Raw genomic sequence first — 15,707 nt, forward strand, 5'->3', positions numbered from 1 at the left:
CTGATGAAATGCCAGGACGCAGGGGTCTGGAAGGCCCTCGGGAGCTTGAAGAAAGGGGCAGATGGACAGGTGAATCATAATTCTTGCCCAAATGTTCAACAGGCAGAGCCCCTGCCCCAAAGCTCCATGAAGTGAAAGCTAAGTCTACCAGGGCCGCCACCAGATTGGGGCTGCCCCATCCTCTTAGCTAATACTGCAGGAGAACCCATGATTACAATGGGTTAATGTCATCTGCAGCAACTCAAAGGCTCAAAGGAGATTACAGAGTGAGAAGCCCAACCAAATCTACAATGTGGGTGCCTTAGGGGCTCTGGTGGTGACTCTCAGGCCTTCCCGGACCATCAGCAGCTGGCAGATTCTGCTAGAATCAGACTGGTTTCCTGGTTTCAGCTTCCTTCCTGTCCCATGGCCAAGAACACAGTCCCAGAGCCTCACCTCCACCTTGATGGCGCAGCGCCCAATGGCTCGCACTGCCTTCCGTACAAAGTCCACATCCACCTCTGTCGCATACTCTTTCAGCTCTGCCAAGACCTGTGGCCCAAACAGAGAAGATGGGGTTGGGGGGATCTGGCAGGGCAACCTCTTGAAGCAGCCCTGGGCAGAAGACATGCACTGCCCTAAAAGACCCCTAGAAGGATGGGAGTCCACCTCCTGTTCAAGGTGGAGGGCCCAGGGGAGAGAGAGAGCTGTCAGGTGCCCCAAGAGGAAAGCAGGAGAAAGACTAGTTGGCAGAGCTGGACAGCCCTTGTTTAGGTTGATCTAGCTAACACATCCACTTAACTATCACTTTTCAGTGGATGGATGGTAAATAATAATAAGGAGAACAAATTCTTTAATCACAAAAATATCAGCTAACATTTGTTGAGTGCTTGCTCACAGAGCCCTGTCCTATGCACTCTGAATGAAATGAACTGTTCATGGTGAAGTTGGGCAGCCTACCCAGAGACCACAGCTCATTGGTGGTGATGCCATCCAACACCAAAGCCCATGCCCCCTGCCACCGCCCTCTGCTGACCTGGGCAATATTGGCCTGAGAGGCCAGGCGGATCATGATGTCCAGCTTCTCTAGCTTCACGTAGATGGGGTCATTGTACTTCACGAAGAAGACCTTCATCTCGTGCTTGAGGATCTCAGGCCTGGTGGCAAGGCAAGATTAACCAAAGAGCAAAAAGCAAGGCATAAGCCTTGTGAGAAAAATCCCTCCAAGTTTGCTGGGACATTTCTGGGGTTTGAGGTGGAGCCTGACATCCATGAAGACGGTCACGACCACGTCTGCACACTCCTGGGCAGAGGGCCCACTGACAGGCCTGAGCAAAGTTCTGCTGGCTGCTGCATGTCCAACCACATCCCAGGAAGGCAAGAGGGAATATGAACAAGAAACAGTTCACATTCGAGAGGCAGCAGGCACTAGACGATGGGCTTGGGAATCACAGACTTGGTTCCAATCCCAGCTTGTGCCCTCAGGCCTTGTTTCCTCACCCATAAAACAGGAATGACACTGTGCAGAAAGGTGTTACCACTGCAGGCTTGAGTCTCTAGTCTTAGAAAGGCCTGGCATCTAGGAACTCGGCTTTCAGGAGTGTTCTCACCACTCCCTAAATGATAAAGGTGTTTAGTTGTGCCTAGACTGTTGGTACAAACAATATGGTTTATGCTGAACACTTGCTTTCCTTGTAGGAGTCTAGAAATTTGGTAGGGGCCATCCATAGGGTGTCTACATGACCAGGGCCCAATAAACACCTAGAGTGCTGAGTCTCTGGGCTTCCCTGGGCAGAAATATTAGACATACGTTGCTCTATTTTGTTGCTGGGGGAGAAGTGTGCTCTGTGCGACCTCCCCTCCAGTGGGAGGGAGGGAGCTTAAGGAAGCCTGCATGTGGATTCCTCCAGACTCGTTGTGTCTTTCTCCCTTAAGGTCCAGCTGTGTATCCTTACTACGTCGATAATAAATCTTAGCCAAGAGAACAACTATATGCTAACTCCCATGAGTCCTTCATGGATGGGCATGGGGATCCTGACACAGACACCTATATAACAGGGTTGTTGTGACAGTTAGATACAAAGCATCTAGCGTGATCCATGCCTACCTCAGAGAAGGCAGTCACTAAGCAGGAACTGTCACCAGCCAAGTACTTTCATATGTGTTATTGCTCCTCCCTCAGCTGGCACCATCTACCTCACTTTTCTTTTATTTTTTATTTTTATTTATTTATTTATTTATTTTGAGGAAGATTAGCCCTGAGCTAACTACTGCCAGTCCTCCTCTTTTTTGCTGAGGAAGCCTGGCCCTGAGCTAACGTCGTGCCCATCTTCCTCTACTTTATATGTGGGACGCCTACCACAGCATGGCATGCCAAGTGGTGCCATGTCCGCACCCGGGATTCGAACCAGCAAACCCCAGGCCGCCAAGAAGCGGAACGTGCGAACTTAACTACTGCGCCACCAGGCCGGCCCCTACCTCACTTTTCTTAGATGAGGAAACCTGAGAGGTGGAGAGGCTTGCACTAGGTCACACATCTAGCGATAACAAAGGCAGGAGCAAGATGAGTCACCACCCCCAACCCCTATTCCTATGCCCTTTCCAGAACAGAAAGGAGGAAGGGAAAGCAATGAGGACAAATGGTGAAGAGGGGAGAAGACGGCAGAGACAAAGGAGGGACGCTATCAGGGCAATACTCAGTGCTGTTGTGTGAGCTGTGAGAGGTCTTAGCACAGCAAGGAGCCTCTGTCATGCCTGGTGGGGGAGGCTGGATCCAAAGCTGGGCAGCAGGAAGACATGATTTCTGCACTCAGGACTTGGCAAACGCTGCCCAACCACACATCAGAACTGGGCCAGCTGGTGCCTCAGGAACACGGTCAACTTCTTAAAGGGATTTGCCATGTTAAAGATAGCACAGGGAGCCCTTCCCGCTGATCGGGAATCGACAGGTCACTCACTGTACCTTACTAAATCCCACATGGCAACTGCGAATCCCAGCCTCGTCCCTTTGTTTAGCACTCAGAAAGCCTTCCATCTTTACCTCCCTAACCTTCACAAACGTCCCGATTCCACTGATATCTCTGGGTCCCCAAGAGTGTCCTAAGAACCAGACTGATGCTACAAAGACAAGGAGTGTGTGCTTTCTTCCAAGAGAAAATGTCTACAAAAGGCCCTTGTTCTCTGCATAGTCCCGCTCCCAGCAATGGGGCGGCTGTAATACGCTGATGGTTGCGAGTTAGCTGCTGAGTGAGCCACTTGACCAAAAAGGCTGGGAGTAGAACTCCTGAGTCCAGCCCCACTCCATGGAGCTATAGGGCCCCATCGCTGGGTCACTCCAGAGAACCCCTCTTGCTCTGGGTCCCTCAAACTGGTGCTGCTCAATTGTTTCTCAGCCTGACGCTGGTACCAGGTACCTTACCTGAGGAGCCGTGGCTTACTGCCGCAGTCCCTCCTATGAGGCAGGTGGACATGCGCTGCACAGCGTCCTGAGCAACTCTGACATACCTTTTTCCCTGCCCTGAGGCTGATGGAAAGTCCACAGCACCTTGACCACCTTAGAGTCCCCCAATCTCAGGGAATTTGACTAGAATACGGACTCCGTCCCCAGGAAAAATGCACATAGACACACAAAATCTTACACCGTTTCAGGAGGGCCCTGTGGACTGTGGAGCCATCCACTGTCCCTGGTTAAGAAGCACCATGCTAGCCTGTGCCCTGCCTGCTACCTGGTTGGGCTAGGCCAGGGTTTCTCAACCTCAGCACTACTGACATTTTGGATGGAACAGTTATCTGGGGTGGGGGGGCTGTCCTGTGCATTGTAGGATGTTGAGCGGCATCCCTAGCCTCCACCCACTAGATGTCAGTAGCACCCCCGAGTTGTGACAACCAAAAATGTCTCCAGACATTGCCAAATGTCCCCTAGGGGCCAAAGTTGTCCCTGGCTGAGAACCTCTGGGTTAAGCTATTCTTTGAGATTTCCTGCATGGTGACAGGTCAGTTCCCCTTCAGAGCCCCTATTCCCAGCAGCAGACCCCCCAGAAGTGCATACTGCACATATGTGGCAGTTCTGGTACCTTTTCTGCACAATGAGGTTGATGTTGCGCAGGGCCACGTACTGTAGCTCAGGCTCTGCTGACAGGAGTGTGACCAGGGGCGGGGCTAGCTTCTTGAGCAGCGTGCCATAGTAGTCCAGGTCCTTGGACAACATCTCCATGAACTTCATCAGCACCTTCACAGCAGACAGCACCACAGCAGAGTTGGCATGGGAGAGCCTTGGGGTGACCCGCTCACAGATGCTGGGGTCCATTCCAAGGGGGTGAATAGGAGAGACAGACAAGGGCAAATACCCTGTTTTTAGTTATCAAGATAGCATATCTTTTATAGGCAGAAGCTCTAGACCCTGTTTCTACTGCCTGCTAACTGACCCCAAACAGGTTAAAACTACTGAGCTTCAGTTTCTTCATCCAGAACACAGAGATGACGACACTGACTTGACAGAGTTGCCGGGGGCTTAAAGGAGATAATGCAGGGAAAGCACGGAGCACAGTGCCTGGCATATAGTAAATACTCTATAAATACTAACTCCCTCCCGCCACTGCAAAGGCATGCAAAAGGAAGAGGATATCATATTGGTTAGGACTAAGAGTCACAAGAGTCCCAGCTAGGTGACCTGCATGATTTCCTCCACCTGTCCAAGCCAGAGTTTCCTTACCTGTAAAATGGGACAATGATGGGACATCCTTCACAGATTTGCTTTAAGGATTATCTAACGCGTGGGAAGCACCTAGCAGAGCCCAGGCACCCAGTAAGAATTCAACAAATGGTGGTTCTGAGGCCATCCGCCTCCTTTACTCAGCCAGAGGTGACCAGGGTCTCTGTCAACTCCCAGGTCAGGTCCTGGCTAATATCTGTGCCTACAATGAGCAGTGAGCTGACCGCCTGAAGCAACACTACTGACACTGTGGCTGTGGCCTCCCTTGAGATGTGTCTGAGGATGGTCTGTGGAGCAAGGCCCCAGGAAGGAGCTCATCAGAGACCTGAGGCCCAGCTCATGGTTGGAGCCCCCCAAGAACCAATGCTGGCTGGGCTGGCAAGTGAGGGGCAGCCTGCTCACCTCTGGGCCTCCCGGTCATCCTTGGGCGTATAGTTGGCCAGGCAGTCCAGGATGAAGATCTGGCCCCACTCGGTGCACTCATTCAGGGCTGTCAGCAGCTTGTTAATGGACTGCGGGTTCAGGTCGAGCAAGTTGCTACTGGGGTGAGACTCAGCAATCTCCGAGAGGGCAGCCACTGCATTTGCCACCACCTGGTTGGGAGAGTGGAAGGGGCAGAGGCTGGGGGCACTGGTCACAGGCCAGGGGGTGGTGAGACTAATGATGTTGGTCAGTCAGAGGTTGAATATCCTGAAAGGAATATGACCCAATGGGCAGGGTCTGGAGCATCGAGACCCATTCCAACGTTCACCCTACTGACTCCTTTGTAAACGGCAACTAAAGTAGGTGTACCTGCCATTAAAGAAACACAGCAGGCAAAACAAAAGAAAGATCTAGCTCCCAGTGCCTGGCAACAGACAGCATTCCCAGCAGCTAACATACAGCCCTCATCTACCAGTTACAACAGATCACTTCGGGGGTTGTCAACTATGCTTCTCAGAGCTAGAAGATTCCTACAGAGCCCCTCGGGGATGTTGGGAATGGATGGGGGCTGGAGTACAGACAGGGTTGCTATGTGAAGCTCTGGAGCCTCAACCTATTTCCACCAGAGCAGCTGTTTTTATGTGTTTCTGTAGTGTTTTCAACTTTTCTCTGTGACAAATAGCACTTCAATGGCCATCCCGATACTGGCCGCTCAGCACCTGTGTGTGATCAGTGTTTCTGCAGGACATAGAATGGGACGGCTGGGCCGAGGTGTTTGTGCATTTCATTTTAAACCGGGCCTGATGAAGACCCTTCAAACTGCTGCCACTGCTGTGAGTGAGGAGACTAGTTTTCCACCCAGCCACATCCCAGTGCCCTGTCCTCCAGGCTATGCTACTTCAAGGGTGACCCTCTACAACCCTGCAAAGATGTGGGAAAAGGGAAAAGCACCTCGCATTCAGAGCTCACGGATAGTCTTGGTGAGAAGACAGTGACAATGACAGGCACTGGAAGGGGAACGAGGCCACTAGCCTTGGTTGCAAGCCCACTGCATGCCAAGCCGTGCCAGGCACATTATCTTCACAGCTTAAGCCTCACAGCACTCCTGCCAGCCATGTAGAATTAGATCCAGCTTACTTATGAAGAAAAGAGGGCTCTGGAAGGTTAGGCAGCTTGTCCAAGGTCATACAGTTCATTGGAGAGGGCACAGAGAAAGGAATCCAGGTCTAGCTCACTCTAAAGATGGTGCCAAACCACTGCAGGCATGAGAACAAGTAGCCCACCCAGCAAGACCCTGACTTCCAGGAACTAGGGACTGCCTGGTAGAGGGTCAAGCCAAGGCTTACCAAGAGACCCAAGAGGTGATAGAGGTGATACGGTGGGTGGCAGTGGCTTACCATGGGGTTAGAGTCAGAGATGAGGTCTTTAAGGGTGTCCAGGAAGCCCTGGTCCTCTACCAGCTGGGCGTTGATATCATGGAGCTTGGCCACACACACGGCTGCTGTTTTGCGCACATATGGGTCCTCATCCTTCAGGCACTTCCGAAGTGGCTCGCACAGATACTCTGTGATCTTGTCAACGCGGATGCAGCCCATGGTCCGCACGGCCAGGGCCCGGATCAGGGGGTTGGGGTCCTCACAGTCCTGAGAGGAACCAGCCATTGGCCGGGGGCAGGGGCAAGCTGAGCAACATCAGACAGCTGGTGTGGGATCTCCTACCAACTGTGGCCAACAGCACCAAAAGTAAGTGCCACACATGGGCACCTAGCATTTGCCAGATACTGTACTGGGGCTGCACTGTCACCTCTGATCCTCACAGTAGACATACAATACTGTTTCCGTTTTACAGGTGAGGGAGGTGAGGCTCTCAAGAAGGTTGAGAGCTTCCCCAATTACAGAGCAGAACCATGATTCAAACCCACGTCCATCCAGCACCACAACACTCAATCTTTCCTCTGGGCCACAAAAACCCTCAAGTGCCCATATCTGAGCATCGACAGAGCTAGGGAAGCTAAGGTTCTAAAGTCACACAGAGCTGATAATTCACGTCCTGGCTTGCTCCTCAATCTGGAGGACAGAAAATGCAGAAAGGAGCAAAGGCCAGAAGGAGAACACAGAAGCTCTCAGAAACTTGCTGAATCCTGACCTGGCAAATGATGCAGGGCAATGGCTCACCCCAGGGGCACATGGGGATCAACAGGCCTTGGGCGACCTCACACGGAATGAGTTAGCAGGGTCTGTAGCATCTGATTTTCTGGAGAGAGTGGGAGCCCTCTGCTGGAAGAAGAGGCCCTCAGGCTGGGAGTCTGAGGGCCTGGCAAGGAGCCTCAGTGTTTCTACCCAGGGACACAGTGCCCCATCCCAGGAGATCAAGGGGAGATGGAGCAGTGAGCATCCATACCCCTCCTCTCACCATGCTCCTACTCACCTTCACAAAGGTGTTCACGGCCATGATGGCCATGTCGGGCTGACTCTTGGCATAGTTCATCAAATACAGGTACACCAGCTTCTTCAGCTCCAGGTTGTCTGTCTGCATACAGTTCACCACGTCGGGGAAGAGGGCACTGGAAGGTCAAAATGGCATCAGTGTGGGCAAGGCCAAAGAAAAGAAGAAGATTTTCAGGCAGCTAATGAGGGAAGTCGGGAGGGGGTGAACAGCGGGTAGGAGGAATGGAGAAAGATAACAGGTCTTCTAGAAAAAGGGAGGGCATCAGCTATGCTCTGTTACCATGAACACTTACTGGCAGAAATGGAATTCCAAAGGGTAATTTTAAAAGCAAAAAAAGTCTTCTGTTCTTTCCAGAGGGTTCAGACATGAGCTCTAAAGCCCATCACACCTGGCTCAAACCCAGCTCTGCCTCTTGCTGGCTGTATGAAGTCAGGAAAATGCCTTTATCGCCCAAATCTCAGTTTCCTCATTTGCAAGAAAGGGCAACAAAACCCCACTGCACAGGGCCCTTGTGACCATTTAAGGAGACAGCATGCTTAAGGTCATCTGGTCCTTGACATCTTGGAGATGTTAATAAATGAAAACGATTGTTTTTCTTCCCCTGACACTTAACGTGGCCCCTTACATTGGGCTGCTGGTTTCAGAGGGCTGTAGGGAAGCAGGGATGGGCCGTGCTGCTTTCACAAGGACCAGCTCAGACACCCACTAAGAACCAGCCCAGCATGTACAGAGCATGTCCTATATGCCAGGCTTGGTGCTAAGGGCTCTACATACTTGATCTCATTTAACAGCCCCAAGAAGCCAGGGGATTATCCTCATTTTACAGAAGACAATACTGAGGCTCATAAACATCAAATAACTGCTATAACGGGTGGAACCAGTCCTGACATGGTACCCCAAAGACCCAGAGTCACAGGTCCCTTGAGGTGTGAAATATGGTTGGAGATCAATTTTCTGTTTCTGGAATCATCACCTCCCCTCTCAATTTTCATGATTTTATGGGCAAGGACACAGTAACACAGAGACTTAAGAGGTCAAAGGGAACTTCCTGAGCCCCAGCAGGTAGGTGTCCAGTCAGTGCTGGAACTGATGAATCACCTTGGAAGATGACGACCAGGAAAGAGGAGAGGGGGAGAGGAGGAACAGCTGATGAGTCCAACCTATTCTTTTGGGCCTATGATGTCAGAACAAAAGCTCATTTGAGACAGAAGAACAAAGATACTTCCTCTGAGAGGAGGTGACAGGGGTGTTCTAGTTGAAGGAGAGTGGCTTTGTCCTGGAAGGAATCTGACTTGGAAGGAGGCCCAGTTTTCCAGCAGACGCCTGATCCCTTTGCTGCTCTGTCTTCAGCAGGTCTCTCTGCAGAACTGCTTCTCCTGTGGTGCTGTCAGGAGGTCCCTTGCTGAGGGTGGCAATGGGATAGGGTAATCCATGGAGAAGTCTAGAGCAGTGGGAGATTGCTAAGGGACCTGGATGGGGAGCTTGCTCCATGCCAGCACCCAGGCCTACAAAGCATGGGGCTGGGCTCCATGAGGGCACAGAGAAGAGGGAACGGGTGAAAGCACCCGAGATTTGGATTTCAGAAGGGCTGGGCGTGAGTTCTAGTTCTGCCATTAACCACGTGACTGTTGGGAAATCACTGTACTCCTTCTTTAGCTTGTTTCTTTGGCAGTAAAAACATTATTAACTATAATTTAGGAACTGTAAGGAACTACTAGGAAAACATTTGAAAAGTGTTCTGAAGATTCTCAAACACTGTGTAAGTGTTAAGTTGTCATAAAATCCAGTCCCTGCCCTTGAGGACTTTACAGTGTGGTGGGTAGGTAAACACAAGCACACATAAGAGGAAGACAGTCTAGAATTAGTGCGAGGCACACGGACACAGAGCAAATGCTGCAGGCTCAGGGCAGCTGGCCAAAGTGATGAGGGAAGGCAACAGGGAGACCTTGAACGGGTTTTAACAAATGGGAAAATGAGCTGAGTAAATGAAAAAGAGGACAGGGACAGTCCAGGCAGATGGAAAGCAGAAGCAAAGGTGTGGCAGCAATTCCACACATGATCTGCTCTGGCAATCAGATGCAAACCAGAGGCTGCAGAGTGGCGACAAATTTGACAGATCTAATCTGCAGGTGTGTTTCACTTGGACAATGTTTATTTGCAAAGTTTATTTGTTTGTATAATTTCACCCGGCAATCTAAAACAGACAGATTTAAAACAAAAAGTCCAGATTTCCTGTTCTTTGTAAAAACCAGAAGACTTGGTCACATTAGGTTCCTTTTTTCCGGGTGGCAGCAATCCTCTGGAGCTTCAGACAGGGTTCATGCCACATCCACTTCACTGTCTGTTGTCTTTTCAACCTAGTTCACTTCACTCACTCCATTACTACTCGACCCCATCAGCATTGAGCTCATGAGCCCTCTGCAAACAAAACCTTCTGTTTGGACAGGTCTGTGAAGGGAGCTATATGAGGGGAGACATGGGTCCCTAGATACCCTAAAGGAGACATCTGAACTGGATCCAAGCTATAAAGCCTCCCTCCAGCTGCCACCCAGCTCACTCCTGCACACCTGACATCTTTGCCCACGGTCATCGACGCAATCACTTTCTTCACCGCCTCCTTCTTCTTCTCCTTCTTGTCACTATTGAGCTCTGCCTTCAGCTCGAAGATCTCCCCTAACAAAGGAAGCAGGCATGAGTGATCCATCCCCACCCTGCCAGGGGGTGATTCCCAGTCTTCGAATTCCAAAAGAATGGAAGAGAGGTGGGTAAGATACTCTGTGCTGCCGGCTGAGGGCAGCCTTAGGCCCCCAACCTCGGGAAGACAGGCAGCAGACAGGGACGACTGTTAGGAGAGGAGTTAGCAAGATGGAAGCTTGCGGGGCTGGCCCCGTGGCCGAGTGGTTAAGTTCAAGTGTTCCACTTCAGCAGCCCAGGATTTCACTGGTTTGAATCCTGGGCACGGACATGGCACCACTCATCAGGTCACGCTGAGGCGGCGTCCCACATGCCGCAACTAGAAGGACCCCAACTCAAAATATACAACTACGTACCAGGGGGCTTTGGGGAGAAAAAGGAAAAATAAAATCTTTAAAAAAAAAGACGGAAACTTGGAGGTCATGTTGGATTGAGGAGAGAGGAACATGGAAGCTACAAAGGTTCTGAGGGAGACCAAAAGCATGAAGACAGGTCCTGCTCAGACAGCTAAAAACACACAGAAGGAAGCGGAGTTCTCCTCAGCTACTCTTACTCAAGGCCTCAAGGTAGTGTGTGACGGAAATCTGAGGACTTAAGGCTTGAAGGGAGAGGGTAGAATTTACTCCCTTCTCATACATAGGCTTTTCCTGTTTTCCTAGAACCTCCAGTTCAAACAGCTCGCTCAGGGTTTCACTTCCTGAGCTACAAGTGGTTGCTCAGCTCCAAAAACGGGAATTCAGCTGCCACACGAGGGCTCTAGCATGTACTAAACTGTTCTTAAGAACTTGATGATCTGGAAAAAACAAACAAGGAAACAGGGTTGTTGAGGGCCCTGGCACGGAGCAGTAGTCAGGATCCTGATAACCCCAATAACAGGTTAAGGGGCAGACTCTGGAGTCAGATAGGCCTCCTGTCCTCAAAACAGCAGCAGCCAGCATTTCCTGAACCTTTCTGTAAGCCAGGCACCACACTAACTTTTTCCCAGGCTTCTCATTTCATCCTCACAACAACTCTGCATTTCCCCCCATTTTACACATGAGCAAATGGAGGCTGTAAGAGCTTTGGTAACTTGCCCAAGAAGATACAGGTAGAAAGAGGTAGGGCCAAGATTCAAAACCAGGTCTGCCAGCTCCAAAGCTCATATGCTCAGGGCGACCAAGGACAACACTTCGCTTTTTTTTATTTTATTTTATTTTTCCTTTTTCTCCCCAAAGCCCCCAATACATAAGCTGTATATTTTTAGGTGTGGGTCCTTCTAGTAGTGGCATGTGGGATGCCGCCTCAGCATGGTCTGATGAGTAGTGCCTTGTCTGCACCCAAGATTCGAACCGGCAAAACCCTGGGCCACCGAAGCTGGAGCGTGCGAACTTAACCACTCGGCCATGGGGCCAGCCCAAACCCTTTGCTTCTCTGAACCTATTTCCTTGTCTGTACTCTCTACCTTGACTGGAGTGTTGAATTCTCTCAGTTAACACTCAGATGTAAAACATTCATCTCAGTGCCTGGCACTCAGTGGCCTGCATTAAAGGTGGCCACTACTATTATTAATTTGCCATGTGACCTTTGTCTTGGATCCCTCTTTTGTAGAAGCAGAGTCCTGGGCTTCCCTCTCCTTCTATAAAAAGGAGGAGGTGAAGCAGAGACCAACCTGTGGGGGGAAGTGCTGAGGAAATTCAAGATGGATTTACAGTGAGAAAAGAAAACTAGCAGGTTTTTATCATGACTCAACAATGTGGTGTTCACCAAAGAACTTGAGATGAGAGATAACAAACAAGGTTAATTAAGAACAATCCAAGCAGCAGAGCCCGGGGCAAGGCCACACTGAGGATATTGCTCAACAGAGCCAGGAGGAATCTGCAGAGCTTGCAGTTCAAATTCATGGCTCTGCTGCGCTGAAGGAACACATGCTCTTCTCCTCCAAGAGACTGAGGGGGCCATGTCTCCCTACTGTGGGATCCAACAGACATGATGACTCTCACCCTGGGACCTGCTGCAGGCCTGGCCCTGCTTTGCTCAAAGTGTTTTGCCAGATGCAATACAACTGGCCAATAACTGATGGATCTAGGCATGAGTCACCTCGGCCCCAAGAAGGCTAGTGAGGTGAACCTGGGATCTGTCTGCTTCTGAAACGTCTCCTTCCTCTAACAGGCTCCAAATCCAATCAGTCACTGAGCCTACCTCCTCAGTCACGTACAAGGCATCCAACCTTCTCTATCCCCATGCCACCCCAATTGCTTTCCTTTCCCTGAAGGTGCCATAGGCAGAGCACTCACTCCCCTCCCCTGCCCCACAGCCCCCTTTAGCTAGCTAGCTCCACCCAGGGTCTCCCACAGCCCCCTGCACACCCTTATCCTAGAACCCACTGCCCTTTAGTGTGATTACTATTTAATAGACTGTCTTCTCTGTTCAACTGCAAGAAAAGCCAGGTCAGAGACTCCGTTTGTCTCCGCTGCACATGGAAGGTGCTCAATAAAAACTGGCTGGATCAAGAAATGATATGGCTTTATTAGAGGCAGACTGCACGTCGTGGCTCAGCTGACCCAACAGCAGACTTTTTCTTCTGGTCAACAGGCATGTATCAATCTCACTTGGAAGGAAGGAGGGAGGAAGGAAAGGCTGGTCAGAAAGATGCTTACAGGGGTAAAGTACATTTGTCAGCCACTACGACGACCTCCATTTCCCGAAAAGCAGAAACAACCACAATTCTCAACAACATAAGATTAACGTAGCAAATTTCAGTGCAGCAACTCAACAGACTAATATTGAGTCATGAGAATTGTGGGGAAATGTTTATGATAATGTCAAATGAAAAACAGGATATAACTGACTTCAACCACATAAAACATGTGCCCATGGATAAGGACCAGATACACACACACTTATCACTGTGGGGTTGCTGATAAGATTGTGTGCTTTCTTTGCTCTAGGAAAAAACATCATATTTAACAATTTTAAGTCATGGAGAACAAAAGAGGGCTTTTTTCTATACTAGGAGCTAATGCTCCTCCCTTCTTGAGTTCTAAAAGAAGTGGTCGATTTCTTTTTTTTTTTTTAATTTTATTTTCCTTTTTCTCCCCAAAGCCCCCCTGTACATAGCTGTATATTTTGAGTTGGGGTCCTTCTAGTTGTGGCATGTGGGATGCCGCCTCAGCATGGCTCGTTGAGCAGTGCCATGTCCGTGCCTAGGATCTGAACTGGTGAAACCTGGGCCACTGAAGCAGAACACACAAACCTAACCACTTGGCCACATGGCTGGCCCCCAGAAGTGGTCAACTTCTTACATCATCAACAATTCAATTTTCTGGATCCACAAGGTTAAAGAAACTCTGGGTAATTCCACCACTCACTTCCAGGCCTCTACCCCCATCCCACTCCCCACGCCTGAAGGGAGCAAGCAGAAGGGTCAGGCAGAGAAAGAGCAGGACAAGACCCCACAATGAAACAAACAGTACCTTTCTTGGTTGTGGTGAAATATTTTGAGTCAGTCATTTTGGTCTCTTATCTGTGGCCAGACTCTGCAAAACAAAAGAGAGAGGTGACTTTCTATTGTGTTTCATTCCATTTTCAGTTACAGTGCACAGGAGGAGGGAAGGATCCAGCACACAGGTAGTATAGGAAGATAGCTTCTTATCTCTTTACCGGGCAAATGAGCCGTTAGACAGTGGCTGATCAGATTTTGGAAGGAAATTCTGAAGGATCTATCAAATTTTTGAATGTGCTTATCCTTTGACCCAGCAATTCTACTTTTAGGATGCTCTCCCACAGAAATATCTGCACAAGGATACAAGTGTTTTACTGCAGCACTGTCCATAACAATGCATCATTGGAAATAACTTAAATGCCCATCATAAGAGAACGGCTAAATACTTTGGAAGAGTCCACAGATTAAAAAGCACTTACCACAGTCACAGCTGCCCCTTCATGGTGCTCACTCTGCCCAGCACTGTTCTAGGAGCTCTGCACCCATTCACTCATTAACCCTTCATCACAGCCTCGTGGAGGTACTATCATTACCCCGTACAGTCAAATGAGCTTGGAAAATGCCAAGTTTGAACAGCTAGGGAAGTTTCTTCTCTCCCCAGCTTTTCCAAGCTTCCCTAACAGTGATGTACGCTATTCATCTCTATAGAGGGCTAGAATCTACACACCACACACTCTATAGCATTCCCCAAATCTAACTGACCAGTTTTCTCAAAGCATCTCTCAGGACATCTCCCAGTGCACAACTCACAGTGTGAAGTGCTGTTCTAAGGCAACAGGACAAAGAAAGTACCAAGGCCCCCTCGTCCATTCAATAAACATTTACTGAGTACCTGCTAGGTAACCTCAATAGTTCTTCTTGGTCAACAAATGAAAGATAAAAGAAGCCACACAGGAGCCAAGTATCCTGGATACATGGCAGAGAGGCTCCTGGGGTTGTTCTAACATTTATTAAGAAGCTATCATTTACCAAGCTCCTATTACAGCCAGGAGCTTCACATGTATTATCTCATTTAATCCTACCAATAAGGTAACTGTTTTTAACCCCATTTTACAGATGAGGAAACCAAGGCTCAGGGATGTTAAGTAATTTGCCCAAGGTCACATAGCTTGTAAGTGACTGGACTGGGAGACCATCTCAGGTCTATCTGAGCTTAGTACCTGTGCTCTATCAATGAAGGAATTCTGCATCCCTCATCTGAGACGGAGGACAGAGCCATGACAGTGGCTAAGGACTCAGTCTAAAATATCATGAAACTTTCAAGTGCAACCTTCTAGTCTTTCCTGTAGTTTCAATGGTACAGAAAACCACACAACCCCCAAAACAAACATCCGAATGGAAAAAATTCACTCACTTTGTCCCTGCTGCTGCCTCTGGGGAAGAGACTCAAACGTGTAACCCATTAACATCTTCTTTCACTTCATTACTATGTGGGGGTAAGATGAAGGTTACAGGTGGGATGGATGCAAGAGGTCCAGGAACATTTCAAAAGTCTCTGGAAGCAAAGCTGACACAGCTCCTCTCCAGCCCAACTGCATTTTTCCAGGCTAAGCTTGTATTTATGACAGGAGGGCATTGCGACTGTTCCCCAACTGAGATGCCCATAGATTTTGCTTCAGTAATCAATGGGAAACAAATACGTACTGTCTGTCCTGGGACTGCCTTAAATCCTTTGCAGATCCCGTTAGAATAAAGGAATAAAGGCATAAAGGCTTCGCTGACAAAACAGTATAAAGAAAAAGACACAATTCTACTTTCCTTTTGCTTGCAAGGTTGAAAATGGATGATGGTACTTTCCTGTGGGAGCTGCGGGAAAGAGCAGAAGAGACCGCTGTGTCTGACGATGCCAGTCCCGCCATGGGGACTCTAGAAGGTCCTGGCAGCATGAGTCAGGGCTGTGGACAGATCCACAAAGGAAGAACCCATGTCGGTCTGGTCCACAGCTCCATCCATCCTCCCCCTTCATGCCTG

The 15,707-nt window shown here is 49.4% G+C and overlaps 1 protein-coding gene across 4 annotated transcripts in view; it reads right to left on the minus strand.

Annotated features, from left to right (window-relative positions):
- The window catches only part of AP1B1 (adaptor related protein complex 1 subunit beta 1), a 50,429-nt gene that overhangs the window by 19,548 nt on the left and 15,174 nt on the right, over nt 1-15,707 (minus strand). For 3 of the 4 annotated variants that reach the window (XM_046639811.1, XM_046639809.1, XM_046639810.1), the window contains exons 2-9: nt 13,708-13,770; nt 10,129-10,234; nt 7,541-7,676; nt 6,511-6,756; nt 5,093-5,283; nt 4,053-4,274; nt 1,016-1,136; nt 436-531 (exon numbers count right to left, since the gene is read on the minus strand). In XM_046639811.1, the coding sequence (XP_046495767.1) occupies nt 436-531; nt 1,016-1,136; nt 4,053-4,274; nt 5,093-5,283; nt 6,511-6,756; nt 7,541-7,676; nt 10,129-10,234; nt 13,708-13,744 (1,155 nt within the window). In that variant the 5' untranslated portion in view covers nt 13,745-13,770. The remainder of the gene's footprint in view (nt 1-435; nt 532-1,015; nt 1,137-4,052; nt 4,275-5,092; nt 5,284-6,510; nt 6,757-7,540; nt 7,677-10,128; nt 10,235-13,707; nt 13,771-15,707) is intronic. The other variant, XM_046639812.1, reaches the window with a different exon arrangement.

The sequence above is a fragment of the Equus quagga genome, chromosome 15 (genome assembly GCF_021613505.1).
Source record: "Equus quagga isolate Etosha38 chromosome 15, UCLA_HA_Equagga_1.0, whole genome shotgun sequence".
Classification (NCBI taxonomy): Eukaryota; Metazoa; Chordata; class Mammalia; order Perissodactyla; family Equidae; genus Equus; species Equus quagga.